The sequence below is a fragment of the Lipotes vexillifer genome, unplaced genomic scaffold (genome assembly GCF_000442215.2).
Source record: "Lipotes vexillifer unplaced genomic scaffold, Lipotes_vexillifer_v1.1 scaffold588, whole genome shotgun sequence".
NCBI classification, from domain to species: Eukaryota; Metazoa; Chordata; class Mammalia; order Artiodactyla; family Lipotidae; genus Lipotes; species Lipotes vexillifer.
In genome coordinates this window covers 761525-781206 of record NW_006778148.1, presented here as the reverse complement: position 1 = coordinate 781206, position 19682 = coordinate 761525, and the positions used below count along the sequence as shown (strand labels likewise).

At 46.0% G+C, this 19682-nt stretch overlaps 1 protein-coding gene across 2 annotated transcripts in view; it reads right to left on the bottom strand.

Annotated features, from left to right (window-relative positions):
- Positions 1-19682, bottom strand: part of CDK5RAP2 (CDK5 regulatory subunit associated protein 2) — a 186840-nt gene that overhangs the window by 112558 nt on the left and 54600 nt on the right. For both annotated transcript variants that reach the window (XM_007451495.1, XM_007451496.1), the window contains exons 11-12: positions 19425-19517; positions 12197-12415 (exon numbers count right to left, since the gene is read on the bottom strand). In XM_007451495.1, the coding sequence (XP_007451557.1) occupies positions 12197-12415; positions 19425-19517 (312 nt within the window). The remainder of the gene's footprint in view (positions 1-12196; positions 12416-19424; positions 19518-19682) is intronic.

Sequence of the window (19682 nt, the reverse complement as noted above, 5' to 3'; positions counted from 1 at the left end):
CACCAAAGTGTACCAACTGTTTCTCTTCTTGTAAGCTTAGTAACAGAGCTACTATTTACCAAGGCCAAGGCATTTTTACATAAAACATCTCTAACCCTTAAAACTGCCTACACAGTAAGTATTATTAGTCCTGTGTTTACAGAGAGGAACCTAGGGCTTGTAGAGACTGAAAGATTTTCACAAAGCTTTATAACAAGAAAGTTCTGGTGCTGAAATTCAAACCCAAGTCAGTTTGACCTCACATTCTGTGCTCTTCCCACTCAGCTGCACTACTGGTAAAACCAAAGAAAGTATAAAACCACCCTGCGACACGGGCTTCCACTGGTCAACAGTCCACTCCCCGGAGCTAACTTTATAGTTTCTCAAGGACTCGGGATGGATGGAATAAACCAGCTAATGAACGAGGCAGGACCGAGGATCTTGGACCTCACATGAAGAGCAGTCGGAGAAGGCTTGAAGTCAAAGGACCACTGCAGGGAGGGGGAAAATGTGTGCCAAGGTGGCCTTGAGGAGGAGTGGCTGCCATGGCAACACAGAGACAGCTGATGGGCTCGTGGGCTCGGCACCAGCAGAGTTATAATAAACGTTTAGGGGAGGTATGGAAACGGCATGTCTCGCCTGAGCAAAACAATCAGAAATGAAAATTGATAAACTTGGGTGGTTTCCCCAAACCTCCTTCAATATTTCTGGGCTGTGAAGACAGGCAGACCTAGCCTTGAATCCTGGCTCTACTGAGAACTAGCTGTGCGGCCAGAGATAGATAACTTAAATCTTTGTTTCCTTTCCAGTAAATGGAGATACTAATATAGATTCCTAGCATCCTTGGAGGGTTAATTGAGAGATGGGTGCCCGGCACGGAAGCAGGTGCCCAGCAGAAAATACTGTGTCACCTCCGCCTCTCCCTACAGCCCCCAACCCCCGCTCCAGAACGACCTCTCTTCCCACGCTTCCTGGTCTGGGCACAGCATCACCATCTAAGGTTCAGCTCTTCCCCCTGCCCCTCACACACACCTCCTCATCCAACAGGAGACCCAGGCCTGAAGGTCCAGCGCATCCTCCACACAAAGCCCGTGAGAGATGAAGGGTGAGGTTTTGATGCTCCTACATGGCCACGAGTGCCCAAGTCCTGCCCTGCCATCCACTCCTACTGCCCTCCCCACACCCCCAGAGTTCTCAGAGGCACTGAACATAAGAAACAATCGCAGACTGAAAAGCAAAGTACAAGTCTGGACAATCTCATATCCACAGTAGAGCTTTCTAATAAAATTGAGGGCTGTTCATTTTTTTTTTCGGGGGTGGGGGCGGGCAGGGGTGGGGGGAACAGGGAGGGGATATGCAGCTTAAGGGAGCCATCCGAGTCCTCTTACTCAAGTAGAGGCAGAAGTGGAAAAAGGAGACGACTGAGGAAATGAGGACGTCAGCCAGCCCAGCAAGGGCCAAGCCCGGCTAGGTCTGCAGCAGGAAAGCAGAAGAATCCAGAAGCTGGGTTCTTAAGGTACAGTAACCCATGAGCAAGGACGGCCCAGTGAATATCCTGGACTCTGATTAACCAGACCAGCCCCTCCTCCTCCCTGGAGGAGGCATTAGAAGGCAGGACGGGCGAAGCTGAAGCACTGGGGGCAGAGAGAGAAGCACCCCCTCCCTCCCTCCAGCCCACCGCACTGCCTTCTTCAGCACGTGGCTCCCATCTGGTCCACGGCAACCGCTGTCTAAGTGCTCTCCTGACTCTGCGTTCACCCACCAAACCACATGCATTCCTTTGATCATTACATCTCTGCCCAGAACCCTTCAGGGACTCTGAGTTAACTGCAGGACGAAGCTTCCTAACAAGCAGTCACTCTGGGCTCCCTCCGGCGGGCTCCCTCCAGCAGCTCCAGCTTACCTTCTATCTAGCCTTATCTCACCCAACTGCTCCATCAGCACTCCAGGCCCCCACCTGCCTCCAGCCCGCCCCCTCCATCTGGAAACAAAATAATAAAATCTCCCCAATTCTGCCTGGAGACAGCACGCTTATCTTACAAGGGCCAGTCCAAGGGCCACCCCTTCGAACAAAGGCCTCCCTGATTACTCTGGCCCTCAGCAATCATCCTCCCAAAATGTTACCCACCACTTTATTCTATAAACCTGTACAGCACTTCGGAGAGCGCTGGGCACTTTACACCCATCACACCTCATCCACCTCTCACAGCAGCCCTAGGAGGTTCTGATTACACCCACTGTACCAATCAGGAAACTGCAGTTCAGAGAGCTCAAGCAACTTAACCAAAGTAAAAAGGGGTGGAATCAGGATTTAAAACCAGGTCTATCTGGGTTCTTTCTACTAAACTAGCGGTTTTTCAAACCGAACTTGCGAAGCCCTCGGATTAGCAATGCCCAAGCCTGGCCGGCTCTCAGCATCATCTAACTACATGTTACCGGGCCTTCCTCCAGAAACTGAGTCGGTTGGCTGGGGAAAAGCATGGAAATTTATATTTGGTTTTAATGCAGGAATCTGCAGAGCTCCCTTACGTACATTTGTTTATTTGCTTCTGAACAAAGAGACAAGGGGAAAAAGTTTGAAGACCCCTATCCTACACCAGACCACCATCCTGCTTTAAAGTGAGAGTGGCCCCAGCAAGTCTGCATGATGCCATGAACTGAGCTGCCTCAATTTCCACCCAAATGGGCCATATTCCTTGAAGATTCCCAGGCACACTCTGGGCCAGCGCTGAGCTGAGCGTTGCCTTTGCATATCAGAGCTCTCTTAGGGCAGTTTTTTTTTTCCCTTTTAAAGTGGGCTGTATGAAAAATAAAATACCCTGTAATCTTAGAATCACGTTAGAAATGAAAAGCCAGGCCCTCACACTTCCTTCTCCAGGCAGCTGGTTTGTTTTATCTCTAGCCAGATGGAGAATGAGAAGGTTCTCATCCATCAAATTTCCATCTTATCAGGTTTCACTGTGAGAAAGCTTGTCAAAGTACTCAGTGGTTACCTTTAAATACACAAAGGAAACTTCTCCAAAATCTTAATGAGGTACAGGAACTCAGTGATGTAAGAATCTCCAGAATTAGTAGGAGATACTGGCGTTCCAGCCACGCTCTACGGAGCCTCGTGGCTGCTGGGGGCTGAGGCAGGAGCGGGACGAGGTGGGGCGAGAGGGGCTCCCAGGCCTGCTACCTCACCCCACCCCACCCTGAGCAGCTCCACTTTTCTATGTTTTCTCTCCAGAAGAGTTCATTTGAACAAAGAATTCATATGCTCAAAAAATAAATAAACAGAAACCACTGAAATGAGACATTCCTTGCCAAAGAGACCAACAAACATGCGTGGTACTGGCTGTGAGCAGTGCAGTTCTGAGCAGGGAGCTCCGTGTGGGCTCCACCAGGAAGCTGGGGAAGAACGAAGGGACAAAGGTGGTGAAGCTCAAGCTGTGCAGGGGCCGAGGCCCAGCTGTCTGGCGCCAGGCGAGGCACCACACGTCTCTAAAACCCCACCTGAACGATGCAGCAGAACACACCTGCCCTCTCTTCCAGCCCCCTCCCCGCTCCCCCTGTGCCAGGCTCATTCATGACCCAGCCTTTGCACAGGCCTTCCCTCTACCAGGAATGCATTTCCACCTCCTGTCCCCCTCACTCCCAGGCAAACTGCTACTTAGCCTTCAGGTCTCAGCTCACACCCACCTCTTCTGTGAAGCCTCCCTCCCCCTCCCCGGCACCTCTCTCAGCACAGCTGCATTCCCTGTGCTCCCAAAGCACTTGGGCCATCCCTCTATCAGCACTCATCATGCTATACTTTAGTTAGCTCTTGTCTGCGTTTCTATTATATTTCTCTACTAGATTCCTTCAGAGACTGTGTCTGACTTGATTCAGTCCTGTACTCTCAGTGCCCAGGACAGAGCCTAGCACAGAAATTATGAAGGAAGAACCAGAGATAAGGGAAAGCCTCTCTGTTTGCACCCCAGAGAGACGATAGCAATTCCCTGTGAAAAGTGATGGGAACAGCCTTCTAAACCAGCTTCCCCAGCAGGCCCACGCAGGAGCCAGGGCCTGTCACTCAAAAAGGGTTCTGACGCCCTTCCTAGAGGGATTAATCAGTTGAAAAGGAACAGACGAGCACTTTCTTCAGAGAGGTGAGTGCTGATCAACGAAGAAATTTACAGCTTTGTTTGCCTGGACTGGTGAAAAGGCAGAACACAGTTATTAGTCAGCAGCGCCTGTCAGAGAGTCTAGTGGGCTGGGCTGTGCCACCCCAAGTCTTGAGACAGCACCTGCCACACCATTAAAAGCAGGAGAAGAGGAAGGAAAAGAAGGAATCTAATGTAATAAGCATCGCCCTCTGTGAGCCAGGAACCACAGTAGGCATTTACTCCTGCATTAAATTTTATTATCCATTTATTTAATCCTAAATTAGATATCATTAACCCCATTTTAGGGGAGTAAACATTAGTTTAGAAAAATTAAGTAACTGGCTTGGAAGCTCAGAGTTAAGCACCTGCTGACGCTGAGATGCCAACCCAAGTCCGGCACTGTTTTCCCCTGTCCCAAACATACCCACTAAATCGCTAAGTTTCTAGCACCCAAGGCAGTGACGTCATCACCATCAACAAAACAGCTACTATTTACTCATCATTTATGATGCGCCAGGTATAACGCTAAGTGCTATACCTTATCTCATAGAATCCTCACAACTGATGTCTGTTTTTCTGACAAGAAATGGACACCACAGTCTGCAGAGGCAAAGTAGCTGGTTCCCAGCCCCACAGCTAGCAAGCGATGGAACCGGGATTCAAATCCGGTCTGACTCCCAAGTCTCTGCATTGTGCCTCTCTTATGAGAAACTGGAATTTGCAAAGACAAAACTTCTCCCACACAGGTCATTTAAACTGCACATTCTACAAGGATACCAACTCAAAATCTTTACACCTGACCTTAAGAAAAAGGGCAGGGGGAGCTCTGACCCTTGGTAAAAATCACACTACCTCAGGTCTGTGGTCTTAGCCCTAAACCAACTAGCCTACAGCCTACAGACACTGTCTCCAAATGCCAGGTTTTGATGACGGTTCACCAAAAGACGTCCTGAATGCTCTCGCAACCTCATCTGGAGCTATCCGTCAATAAACACACGTGAGAACCGGAGGGGTTCAGGCTGAGCCACCCTGAAATTAAACCCGCTCCTGTCAAAGCACACAGGATTAGCCAGCTGGGTGACGGATACGACTTTAATTAGATCTTTGGGCTGTAGCCAGCAAATGCATCCCCACAGAGCGAAGGGCCCAGGTACTGAAGCACACACTTGTCAGAGCAGTGGGTGACAGGTCTCGTAACAGATGAGAGCATTATGAGACAGTCTGGGGAAGAGGCTAAACCAGTGTCTAATAAACGGTGCTTATAAAGGAGAAGAAAAAAGACTATGACTCGTTCCTCCCCTCCCTGCACCCACCCCCGAGCAGCACACAGAACGCCTGAACCAGAGACAGCAAATCTAAAAGCAAGATTTACCTCTATCACCCTCCACCACACACACACACACACACACACAGAAGTGCCTTGGGTCTCTGGAGCCAAACAAGGTATCGAAGCCAGAGATGTGAGGGCAAGGATGTGAGAAGCCAAGCAGCATTCCTGTTAGACCACAGAAGCTAGGACATTTTAAACATCACAGTTAGGACACCGACTTGGGAATACTGGGGGGTTTTGTTTGTTTTTTGCAAAGGCCTCCTGAATTTCTTTGAAGGGATGTGGGTCCCTCTGGTGGCAAGGAGGTATAACATAATAAAGGGAATCTATCCGTGAGACCCTCACTTTTTGACGTTTCTTTTCGTAAAAGGCTCCGAGGTAGAGGCCAAAGCTTGGACTCACCCGAGCCTACCGACAGTGCCTGCACCACTGCAAGTGCTCAATAAATGTCCCTTGAATAAACAAATGAGCAAACTGCAAACTACCACACGTGCTGAGTTGCCTGGCACTACTAGGTCACTGCAATCACAGGCAATTAAAACAAACAAACAATGAACTGACTCTCACAGCCAAACGTCTCAGTGTTCACGCACCATCAGACACAGTGAATCCAGATGCCTTGGATCCAAGCTGCATTTTCAGACAGGCATTGTCTCCCTCCAAAATGCTTAAAAGCAGGCACAATGAGACAGCAATACATGTTTTTGGCATGAGCAAAGGATGGTTTGATCACATCCAAGAGAGGCTGGCTTGCCATCAGAAAGAATTCAGGCAATGCTACAAAAGCCCATACTGCTTGACAGGGGACCACCGCAAAGGCGTTGAGTTGGGGATCATCTCTCAACAGGGCTGCAGTATTTCCCACTTATTTTGAAATTCTTGTCCAAGAAACGAGAGTAATGGGCAACAGCTAGAGAGAGTCCTGGGGACTGAAAACCTTAATACTTACAAGCTTAACAGACTTGGGTGACATTGATCTGGCCCTGTGCAAAATTGCTTCTACTGAATGGGGTATTGTCGAAGAGTCTGAATACTGCTCAGATAACTCTTTATAAAAACCCACCAGAGGAAATACTTCCCTCAGGCCTCAGTGCCAGCAAAAGCTGTCCCTTTACCTTAACGTGTTCTTCTTATAGACACCGGACACCTTGTAACTGAATTTCCCTTTTTACTTTCGCCGCCAGGAGCCCCAGCTGGATTTTAAGTCCCCCTCTTCAGCACTGTGACGGCTCTTACAAGGGGCACTTCTCCTCACTCGCCCGCCTCCATTTCAGTGGTCACCCTTATTGTTCCGTGACCCTAATGCCTTTAATCTCATTTCATTTTATGACTTTACATAAACCTCTGAAAATGTTTTTGAAACACAGAAAGAAAGAAATTACAAGTCTGAAAGCTTCAAATAACCAAAATACTTCAAGTTGGGTGGTCTTTAGAACGGATTATTGTAGTCCGCTGAAAAGCTGAAATTGTATCAATCCTCCTTTCTGCTAAAAGCAGAGTATCCTTAACATAAATATTGTTTGGCATAGCCTCAGCATGGTATCTTAGGCGAAGTCCTGAAATTAAGAGTCCACAGACTTGGATCCATGTCACATATTTATCACTTTCTATGTGACCATGATCAAGCCATTTAAATTCTGAGGCTCCAGGGCTTCCCTGGTGGCGCAGTGGTTGAGAGTCCGCCTGCCGATGCAGGGGACACGGGTTCGTGCCCCGGTCCGGGAAGATCCCACATGCCACGGAGCGGCTGGGCCCGTGAGCCATGGCCGCTGAGCCTGCGCGTCCGGAGCCTGTGCTCCGCGGTGGGAGAGGCCACAGCAGTGAGAGGCCCGCGTACCGCAAAAAAAAAAAAAAAAAAAATTTCAAGAATCCGCATGCCAGTGCCGGGGACCTGGGTTCAAGCCCTGGTCAGGGAAGATCCCACATGTCATGGAGCAACTAAGCCCATGTGCCACAACTACTAAGCCTGTGCTCGAGAGCCCGCGAGCCACAACTACTGAGCCCACGTGCTGCAACTACTGAAGCCTGCGCGCCTAGCGCCCGTGCTCCACAAGAGAAGCCGCCGCAATGAGAAGCCTGTTCACCTCAACGCAGAGTAGCCCTGGCTCACCGCAACTAGAGAAAGCTTGCGCACAGCAACGAAGACCCAACGCAGCGAAAAATAAATAAATAAATAAATTTATTAAAGAAAAAAAAAATTGAGGCTCTGATTAATCTATAAAATGGGAAAAACCTTTCGTATGCCCAATCACAGGGCTGTGAGCACCGAGGGAAGGACAGGCAGTCCTTGTATTAACTGTAAAGTACACTGGAGAAGAATACACCTAAGAAAGCATATCCTCTTCATTTCTATCACTCTGTAACAGCAGTTTTCATTAACAGAGGGTGTTGAGGATTGAGCTGAATGTGGACTGAGAAAAAGACCAGTGTTTGGAACACATTCCCTTACCGGTGTTTTTCAGCCCTACCTGTGGGATGCAGTGAAGTCTGAGTAAATGCTGAGTATTCACAAGTCCTGGAGGGGAGCTTTAGCATGCACCCAGACAGCCCAGAAGCCACACTTGAGCGGCTCCATTACAGAGGAGCAGGTCCTTTCTCTTTCCCCTCTATCCCCGACCTCCCGGAGCCTGACACACGTCACGTACCTTTTCTCATCTTCTTGTCTCCGGGCTCTCCGCAGGCAACCCATTCTCCAGACCTCCCTCAGACAAGTCTCTCTAAACTGCAAATCTGATCCTAACAATCCTCTGCTTAACTCCCCCTCGACAGGGGCCCCACTGCCTGTAGGTCAAGTCCACACTCCCGAAGTCTGTATCCAAGGCCCTCTACAATTCAGCCTCTCTCTAGGTTAAAGCCACCCTTCACTACAGCCCCAAACTCCCTTCCCCCAAACACCACACTCTCTCACATCTGTGTACCTTCACCTCCTATACGAAACTCCCCTCTCCCTCGCCTAGCTGGTAACCTTCAACTCAAACTTCAGAACCAGTTCGAAAGTGACTTTCCCGGGGAGCCTTCTCCCATCCTGCTCTGTGCTCCCGTGGTTACTCTGCTCCTATCGCCGTCCCGGAACTGTCCCCAGGCAGAGCCGAGGGCCTGCACAAAGCGTTCGATGGGGCTGAATGCATGAGTGGGAGTCCTTTCCATTGCCAAGCCAGACAGAGAGGCCACCAAAAGGCCTGGGGTTTTGTTTGTTTCAATCCAAAAGCAACAGCAAGAGCAGCTGGTGAGTGGGAGGCTCTAGTTAATTAAAGAGCCTAGTTAACAGAACCAGCTGATAAGCCATGCAAGGCTGGTGGGTTACACTCTACCTCTGCATGCGTCCTAGCACCATAAGGCAAAGTCACCCCCAACAGGTTTCCCCAGATGCTGAACAGGCCAGTGCCCCCAAGATCGGGTGCAAAGCATGCTCACGAGATGGACACAGTCAAATTCTCAGGATAAAACCAGAAGTTAAGCAGAGATACTGTTGTGATGCGATACATGCTCAAAAAGAAAGAAAGCACGGCCAGATCGTCTTGTCAGAAACACGCATGACTCAATGTAGAAAAGCAGCCGTGATGAGACACTAGGAAGCCCTGAGTCACAGGCACGCTCACCTGATGTGAGCATCCAGAGGCACAACTGCTATTTTGGTGCCCACTACCCTGAAACAAAGCCGCACCTTCTCTGGATAACTGCTCACTCCCTCCAAACATGTGGTTCTAGGGGAAGCTGCCAGTGACGATACACGAGCTCGCTCACACACACACACACACACACACACACACATATGCACGCACAACCACACACACACACACACTTCTGACAAAGAATGAGCATGTGACCCAAGTTGGGCCTCTCGATACCTCACCTGTCTGGCCCTCCAGACCAGGGGACAACAGGGGTAGTGGGGTGTGAGAGTCCTCCTTCATCTCATGTACTAAACTGGGGAGCTGTGATCCCAGCAGGGCTGGCAATGGTGGGTCCAACCACTTGGAGCTGGAGTAAGAGGACGCAAGAAAGAGAAGCCAGGGCTTCCCTGGTGGCGCAGTGGTTGAGAGTCCGCCTGCTGATGCAGGGGACACGGGTTCGTGCCCCGGTCCGGGAAGATCCCACATGCCGCGGAGCGGCTTGGGCCCGTGAGCCATGGCCGCTGAGCCTGCGCGTCTGGAGCCTGTGCTCCGCAACGGGAGAAGCCCGCGTACCGCAAAAAAAAAAAAAAAAAGAGAAAGAGAAGCCAGCTCTCAGAGAGACACGGACTCGGTCCCGGCAGAGTTCCTGTCACCCCTGTCCTTCCAGCCATTTAGTTACCCAAGGCAATGCATTCCCCTTTCTGCCTAAGTTACTTAAAGCTGAGTTTCTATCCTCAGCAAAAAAAAACCTCCCACCCGTAGTATACTTCACTCCAGTCTCTCCCTCTCACTGTCACGTGCCCCTTCCATTCCTTGCCAAGCATTCCTTGCCTCCTTATGAAGACGTATGCATGTTACTTAGGAATAAATCTTATCAACAGCAGTCCAAAATTCTTTTAGAAGCACTAGGGTTTTCATGAATAAGTGAATTATGGAACCAACATTGTCTGATAACAGAGGGATTGGTAAATAAATTACAGCATATCCACTTGACGTAATGTTATATAGCCATTTCAAGTGTAAGTCATAATGTAAAGAAACAATTACCTATTTTATACACCTAGGTGTGTGTGTGTGTGTGTGTGTGTGTGTGTGTGTGTGTGTGTGTATCTCCCGAATCCAATTTCTATTGAATAAACATTTTTATATGATACAGGGGGACGGAGGGGACAAACTAAACTGAAGAAAAAAAGTGTTATCCAACAGTGAAGGATCTAAGCATTGGTTATGAAAACTGACCTCTATAGAAGGACCCTCTGGCCAGTCTTTTCTTTACCTCATCCACAGAGGCACATGACTCAGACCTCACACTGCTCACTCAACTTAAGTGTCATCTCCTCTAGAAGGCTTCCCTGACTACTCTGTCCCACGAGGATCTTTCGCACTGACTACGTAAGCTGCACGAATTAGCTCTGGGTTTTACACTGCTTTGCATTTTGTCATGTATAACATTTTCACCTCCCTTAAGGAAAAAATAAAACATTCAGGGCTCATGCCATGTATTTCCATCAGCATCTCAACTAGATACATTTGGTGTTCAGTAACACTGAATAAATATCAGACAGGTCTTTTAATAACATGCAATAAACTGGTATACACCAATACTGCTGGTGGCATCATAAACTGGGCAAGCCCTTTGGACAAATAATTTGGCAGCATGATTAACTAGTATAATCCTCAGAATCTATCCTTGGGATTTCAAGGAAAAAAAAAGCCTTTATGCCCAAAGATGTTCATTGTGGCATTACTTAAACAGCCAAAATGTCCAAGAGAGCAGGAAATTATTATTAAGTAAATCATGTGAAATCTATTCAATGAAGCGTATGCATCATTCAGCATGACTGCTCTGGAGCCTACACAACACGGGGAGATGGTCATGAGAGAGAAAGTGATCAAAGAACACACAACAGTATTTAGCCTCTGATTGGACTGGGGCCCCAAATGCACCAGGACTAAAGGGTGGTACTGAAAAACAGAGTTACTTTATGAGGGTGGTGGAATTATAGGCGACATTTTCTTATTTTCCTAAGTTTCCATTATTGCTCTCTGGATGTTCATTAAAATTTCTGTTAAAATAGACAAACATTTATATTTCAATCCTCTTGTCAGTGCCAGCCTTAGGATTTCAAACTATGGTCCTGACGTCCCGTCCCTGCCAACAGCAGCCACCAGAGAACTAACCTCTGGTACCTGCGGGCTCTCCTTCGAGCTCTCTACTCCAATGACTCTGCCTGCCCCAGGCGCCCGTGCAGGGAATTCGTTTAACCTGAGTGTCAACGATCACTCAGACTCAGTCCCTGTGCTACCTGACTGCACCGAGGCTGTGGATCTGGACGTGACTCTCAGGATGCTGAATACTTACGTTTAAACATAACAGAAACTGTAAAAGATCAACTTTTTTGTCTACCAAATTCAGAGAGAATTTCTTAAATACTAACATCCAATGCTAAATAGAGTAGTCTTAAAAAAAGATCACCCTCACCTAGAGAAACGTGGTATAATCTTTCTGGAGAACAATTTGGGTGTATCTATAAAATAGTCTTTAAAATATTCATACTCTTTGACCCAGTAATTATGAAATAATCAGTGGATAAATATTTATGTACAAGGATGTTTGCTGCAGCATTTGTTATAAGGCAAATATATATATATATATATATATATATATATATATATATATATATATATAATGAACTAAACATCCTACAGTAAGGACTAGTTAAGTAAACTGTAGCACATTCAAGTGATGAACCATTATGTTCACACACAAAAAAACACATTTTTGAAGAACACTCATGACGGCCCCACACCAAAGGGAGAACATTGAATTAAAAACAAAAAAAAGAAACAATACAAAAATGCATTTTCAGCTTGACACCAATAATGTGCACCAATAATGTGCACGTGTGTGTGTGTGTGTGTGTGTGTGTGTGTGACAGAAAGAGAGAGAGAGAGAATAAAAGGACTAGAACATCAAATAGCTAAGACTGGTCATTTCTAGGTGATGAGATGGTGAGTGAAATATTTTATATTCTTCCGGTTTTTCTAAGTTTTTGGCGATGAATATCTGTCTCCCTAAAACAGCCAAAGAGCCCCGGCCAGCGCAAGGACCCTGCCCACTACCTCGAGGGCCGAGCGGCACTCACGTGGGTGATGCGGTCTTCCTTGCTCCTCTCTCGGTGGGCTGCCCCCAGCTCCTTCTCCAGTCTCTCCCTCTCCTGCTGCAGGTCGCTCAGCTCCCGGCTGACTCTCTTAATGCTCCTACGCAGTCTGTGGTTCTCTGTGCTCTTGGTGAGGTTTTCTGAGCGCAGCTCAGCCAAAAGGGCTTCCTTTTCTAACAGAGCAGCCTCGTAATCTTCAGACCCCTAGAAGAAGAGAAGGGGAAGGGGAGCTGGGCTGATTTTCACAGCTCAGTAAACAAACCAAGAAATCGGTGCTCCTTGTTCACCAGTTTTGTTTTGTTTTTTGGTTGGGGGGGTGGATGGAGGGAGGTGGAGATTAACATAACAGTCAGGACCCACAGCACAAATAATATGAAAGTTTTGAAATAACACAGGGTAGTGTTTATGTTATGACGTTGATGTTAAGGGGGAAAAGGCTACAATTACTGTGTAAAAACTTTTTTTTTAAAGATGAGAAAGAAAAGCACAAAATGTTAATAGTAACTGTATTTAGTAGAGTGGGAATACAGATGATTTTTTTCCTTTACTTCTCTGTATTTTCAAATGTTTTAAGGTTAGTGAGCATGTTATTTCTGTAATAGTTTAAAAACCCAATTTAATTAAGTTATTTTTAAAAGATAGAAAATAAAGAATTTTATTTGAAAAGCAGAGATGGATTCAAGCACTGGCAATGTTCATCTCTGTTAGAGATAAACCCACAGTCATCTAGAGAAAAAGGAGGGTCAGCCTAGTAATCAATAGCCACCTCAAGAGGCTATAAGTTCAGCAGAGTCGGAGGTCTACGCGTGTCAAGACATGTTTATTTCATTAATAGTTTATTAGAGAAAATGCATATGTGATTATCGTGCATATGAAAAAATGTCATAACTCACCACTAATCAAAAAGAGCGAATTAAAACAAGCTTTCACTTAACAAGTGAGATTGTTTTAATGAGAATATCCAGTGCTGGCAAGCTTACTGGGAAATGGCACAATTAACATTCACGTTTCAAGAACTGACCAAGCATCTAGAAGCCAAGAAATATGCTGGCAGGAATGTACATTGATAGAACTCCCCATGGACAGATTATGTACATCAAGTATGTGTGTTTTATACAAAGATGTTCACAATCATCCCAATAATTCCATTCCTAGGATTCAATCTTGGAGAAGAATCCAAAATATAAGGGGGAAAAGCCTTATATACAAAGTCATTGGGGCTTCCCTGGTGGTGCAGTGGTTGGGAGTCTGCCTGCCAGTGCAGGGGACATGGGTTCGAGCCCTGGTCCGGGAGGATCCCACATGCCACGGTACAGCTAGGCCCGTGCGCCACAACTACTGAGCCTACGAGCCACAACTGCTGAAGCCCCTGTGCCCGGAGCCCATGCTCCGCAGCGGGAGAGACCACCGCAGTGAGAAGCCTGCGCACCGCGGCAGGGAGTAGCCCCCACTCGCTGCAACTAGAGAAAAGCCCACGTGCAGCAATGAAGACCCCAAAACAGCCAATAAATAAATAAATAATAAATTCTTAAAAAAAAAAGTCATTCATCAAAGAATTACTTAAAACAGTGAAAAATAAACAACCTAAATGTGCAAGAATATGAAAACGAATAAAGTATGACAAAGCCGCACAATAAAACCTTAAAACTATATTTACAAAAAGTTGATAATATGTGAATATTTCTAAGTCACTATGTTACATTAAAAAAAAAAAATCCCTCAGTGGTTAAGCTCAGTGGTTAAGAATCCGCCTGCCAATGCAGGGGACACGGGTTCAATCCCTGGTCCGGGAAGATATCACATGCCGCAGAGCAACTAAGCCCGTGCTCCACAACTACTGAACCTGTGCTCTAGAGCCCGCGAGCCACAACTACTGAAGCCCGAGCACCTAGAGCCCGTACTCCACAACAAGAGAAGCCACCACATTGAGAAGCCCAAGCACCGCAACGAAGAGTAGCCCCCACTCGCCACAACTAGAGAAAGCCCGCGCTCAGCAACAAAGACCCAACGCAGCCAAAAATAAATAAATTTAAAAAAAATCAAATTGTAAGTGATCTAAAAAATAAAATCTATGCGTAGGAGAAAGGCTAGAAGGAAAAACAACAAGGCGTTAATAGTGGTTGGGGGACTTCCTGATTTCCCTTTTTTCCCTTCTTGCCAGTCTTCTGAAAAAATTTTTGAAACATATATGATACTTATACTCAGAAGAAAATTAGCTTTTTAAAAAATCTGTCTTTTGAATTAGATTGAGGACAAGATTAAAAGTTTTAAAGCAAGGGACACTCGAGCTGTCAAGGCCGCAGCTCAGACTGTGGAGTAAAGGGACTGGCCTCAGCTTCCGGGCCTTCCCAAGAAATCAATCCATCTCTGCCTCTGTCGACAGTGAAGTCCTAGCTGTTCAGCAGAGGTGGGCTACAACCATGGTCACTCCGGAGGCAGAGGGTTTCCGCTGTTCCCGGGCCCCTACAACCCAGGCATCTGGTCCCATGCTTCCCCAACTATTGTCTAGGAGACAGCAAGAGAGGCTGAGGGAGAAAGCCATTCAAATTCCAAAGTAGGTTTTACAGAAGGTTGTTTCAGTTTCCTTTAAAATTAAAATAAACAAAAAGAAATGGGAAACCTAGGTCACGGGCCCACCCAAAAAATGTATCTGGGGCAGTGCTTATTTAAATAAACTCAAAAAGAGAAAAGAAGATAAACAATGATTTGGGAAAACGCTCACCTTGAACAATTTCCATAGTTACCTTTTATTAAGCACTGATTATGTATGAGGGGTTAAACCAGGCACTTTTACACATATTATATCTCAGTCTCTCATAGGACCCTACAAAGTACACATTATTATCCCTATTTAAGTAACTGAGGCTCAAAACTGTTAAATGACTAGCCTGTCATCAGACCATAAGTGATTAAATCCGGGACTCAAATGACTCCAGAGCCTGTGTTCTTCCCAGAGCACTATTCTGTCCTGCCCATTCCAGGGAAGATTCCAGTTAACACCAATAAACTACAAAAAATTAAAACAAGAAGACTGAATTCAAGGGGAGAACAACAGTTAGGAGCTTGTTAAACAAAGGACAGCAATGATTGATACTAAAATAATAGATATTATAAAGTGATCAAAGTTCTGTGGGATTATCATGTAAATAACGATAACAAAGCCTCTTTAAAAATCTAAGCTTGAAGAATTCAAATTCATACATTCGATTCACTTCATAAAAATACTTTCCATGTTAATTTTCCCTGAGATGGCCCTCTGGAAAACTTCTTTGGAGAATTTCTTTTACCTTTTCCTGCAAGACATCCTGACTTTCAGATTCTATAACACCAGTCAGGTGCTTATAAATCAGGTGGCAAATACCTGACCCAGTTAGACATGGTCAGAAACTAAAGCACCCCCCTACCCTCCCCCCCAAAAAAAGAAACTAAAGCCCAAATAATATGAAACAAATTGTTCTTCCCCACAGTACAGAAACATGATGAGTTCAATAAAGAATGAGTCAGAAGGCCCAGAGTTCAAAGACCAGCTCTAGCTGTGTGACTTGGGAGAAGTTAACTTCTCTGAAGTTCTGTTTCCTCGTGTGTGAGAATGATCTCTATTTCACAGGGCTGTTGTGAAGGTAAATTCTGACACATAAAGTCCCATTTCAGCGGGTGCAGGATAAATAAATCTAGCTTCCCTTTTCCATCACTTACTCCATTATCTTTCATTCCCAATCAAGAGATAATACGGAGAGTTTCCTCAAACTAAAAGCTACGTGTGCAACACCATTAACTGAGAATCTGAAAATAGACCAAAGTAAAAACTACTATATTTTTATGCCAGAACTACATCACCCAACTTAAGGATGAGTTAACATCTACTGAGTTACCACCTGTGCCCAGATACATGCTCTGATTTAATCCTTGTAAGGATTATGTGACATAAATGTGACTACCCAGATTTTACAGTGCGCAAGCAGACTGGGAGAGTGCAAATATCTTGCCCAAGATGATACAAGTTAGTAAAGCAGAGTTAGGATTCAAATTCGTGTCCCACCCCAGGTTCTTCAGAGTAAAAATAATATGATACATACATATAATGGACTATATGCAGCTGTTTAAATTAAAGACTGTATAAAAAGCACACAACACACACACACACACACACACACACACACACAAATGACTGCATGTCAAACTGCTGAAATCTGAGTAAGGCCAACAGATTGCACCAATATCCTGGTTGTGACATTGTCCTATGTCACACAAGATGCTAACTTTGGGGGAACTAGGTAAAGAGGACACAGAGGTCTACTTTATGTCAATCTACAATTATCTCAAAATATATGTTTTTAAAGATTGGTTAGATCTATATATACTGCCAGGGAAAGAATGTTAAATGAAAACAGAAGAGATTATATAACAAAATACATATTATAACGCTATTTAATTTTTCAAAGGTGATATATATATATATATATATATATATATATATGTACAAATACGCTTTGCAAAGAGTCAAGGTGCTAATTGAACATCTTTAGACGTGAGTTTACTGGTGACTTTTATCAACCTCTTTCCACCATTTTAAATATTTTATGAGTTTCCTGCAATGTGCAATTTTACTTTTATAAAGCCGAGCAGCGAGGGGAGGAGACATAACCGTGACTTCCAATTTGAAAATACATTGTTTAAATGGCTTCAGAGGTAGCACAGCCAGGCCACACTGCAACCTTCACAGAGTCACACCTGTGATTAGAATCTACCGCTCTGCACTGTGGCAACTGCTCCAAGAGTCTGAATACCACTTGCTGCTGCTTCACTGTCACGCCTGATTGCCACCCCTGTGAGCTTTAGCTCTTATACTCATGCTGCAATTAGTTCAGATCATCTGACATCCCAAAAAGGTCCCAAAATGTGAAAGACAATGCATTTTCAAATGTCTGTGCAATATTCAAATTATACATACCTCGCAATGAATTAGCCGATATAAGGGTCTGGTGTGTATTGACTCACACACATAATCAGAAAAATGGAAAGAGCAGAGACTTTGGAGTCAGACTTTGAGTTCAAGTGCCGGCAACCTGTCAAACGGGTGAGCACTCTGCCTCGGTGGGTAAGGATTAAACGAGTGCTCTCTGAACAGCCAACGTGCCATGCAGAACCTGAGGAATTTCAACAGTGTCTGATCTCCATACTTCGCAAGATGAGAAACCCGAGCAACACTGTAAACTACAAGACCTCAAAGATCACTTTTAGACTAGGACTCAGGGTTATGAAATCAATCAATGGATGTAATAAGTCTGGGTAACACGTAAACGTATGAGACTCTTTTCTTTCCCTCAAGGCCCAACAACAACACGTAAGGATGTCTGGTCTCTGCTTATCAATTGCCAACATACACTTTTTTTTCTCAAGGAATTGGTTTTGCTAAGAATTCAGCTTTTAAGCCTTGTTATTTTCTAAGCAAGGGAAAAAAACTCAGGGTAAAGTATAATCTCAGCTCCATTTCATCAACCACTGTCAAAATGGTGGGGAAGGCAAGTCTGCGAGTCCAAAGACAGAGATTTGTCTCTGCTTCTAGTGCAACCGGACTTAAACCAAATTACTTCAATTACTCTTACTGTGAACCAAAGCTCTGAAAAGACAAGGCATGGGATATGAATCTGAGGAACCAAACAGTGTTAAATTAGATTTAACTCCTAACTTCCACTTTATAACCCAAAACAACACGGGAGGAAGAAGTGGAAGGGCGGAGCTTTAAGGCAGTAGATGGGCTTAATCCCAAGATGGAGCATTACTGATTCATTAGTTATTAGTAACAGGTATACACTGTAGAGGGAAACTAGAAACATGGGAAGAAAACGTTAATTCAAAACACTGAACTTGGGCTTCCCTGGTGGTGCAGCGGTTGAGAGTCCGCCTGCCGATGCAGGGGACGCGGATCCCACATGCCGCGGAGCGGCTGGGCCCGTGAGCCATGGCCGCTGGGCCTGTGCGTCCGGACCCTGTGCTCCGCAACAGGAGAGGCCCGCGTACCGCAAAAAACAAACAAACAACAAAAAAAAACGCTGAACTAAAATTAGCAAGGAACAGGGAAGATTGAGGGGATGACCCGCAGGAGACTTGCTGTGCAACGTTGGAGGGAAAACAAAAGGCGGGTCAAATAACCAAAGCCTGGAACAGAAAGCTGGCAGGGAGCAGGCAGCCAGGTGAGGACACGTAGGGGGTGGAGGGAAAAGCACAGGCTTGGGAGCGAGACTGGTTCTGGGGTCAAATCCTAGCTCTTTCACTTACCGCTTCTGTGACCCTGAGCAAGCTACCTGAACGTCTGAACCTGGATTTCCTCAGCAGTAAACAAGGATATTAACAGTGCCTACTTCCTGGCGCTGCTGTACAGATTTATTGAGCTAATCCACGGAGAACACCTGGCACAGGGCTTGACACATAGTACATGTTCAATAAATGCCGGCTTTTATTAGCAGCAATTACCACATTTAAATTTACCCTGGTCCTGTCATTTGCAAAGCTGTGTGATGGTGAATAAGCTGTATACCCTCACTGAACTGCCAAAACCCCTCAAATACAAGGGGGGTGAAAATTACCTTCCCCACAGGGTGGTGAAGATTAAATGAGATAATCCATACATCTCTCAAGGTCTACTCCTGGCACAGCCTAAGCTCAGCACGCCTAACTGTGGGCGTAGTGGTAACCATCTTCACTGTCATATTGAGGAAGGGGCTGGAGAAGCACCCAAAGCTGCAGAAGACGCTCCTTTAATTAGACTGAGTGAACTCTTCTACTAAAGACCACTCAGAGGACTTCCCTGGTGGCACAGTGGTTAAGAATCCGCCTGCCGATTCAGGGGACACGGGTTCGAGCCCTGGTCCAGGAAGATCCCACATGCCACGGAGCAACTAAACCCGTGCACCACAACTACTGAGCCCACGTGCCACAACTACTGAAGCTTGCGCGCCTCGAGCCGGTACTCCGCAACAAGAGAAGCCACCGCAATGAGAAGCCTGCGCACCGCAACGAAGAGTCGCCCCCGCTCGCCGCAACTAGAGAGAGCCCACGCGCAGCAACGAAGACCCAACGCGCCAAAAATAAACTAATTAATCAAGTTTCAAAAAGACCACTCAGAGCTCCCTTGGTTCCTTTAGCGGCAAAGCCCTGACATCACCAGGAGGAAGGATCGTGGAGAGAGCCACTTCAAACAAAGCACACTTACCTGGAATTTCTGGGTCTGTGCTTTCTGGGGGGCCTCTCGGGCTTTAGCAAAGGCAGCACTGAGCTCTTCAATTTCAGAGTTAAGTTCTTCAATCTGGGTAAAAACAAGGAAGAGCAGCCAAGTATGCACTGGGCTCTCCTCTCTGTGCTCAGCCCAGAAGCTTTTCCTGCTGGACTGGGGAGTGCTTGTAACCGAGGGCTCTGTAGTCAGAAAAGTGGGATTTCTAGTTTGGCCGTCTACTAGCTGGATGACTTCAGA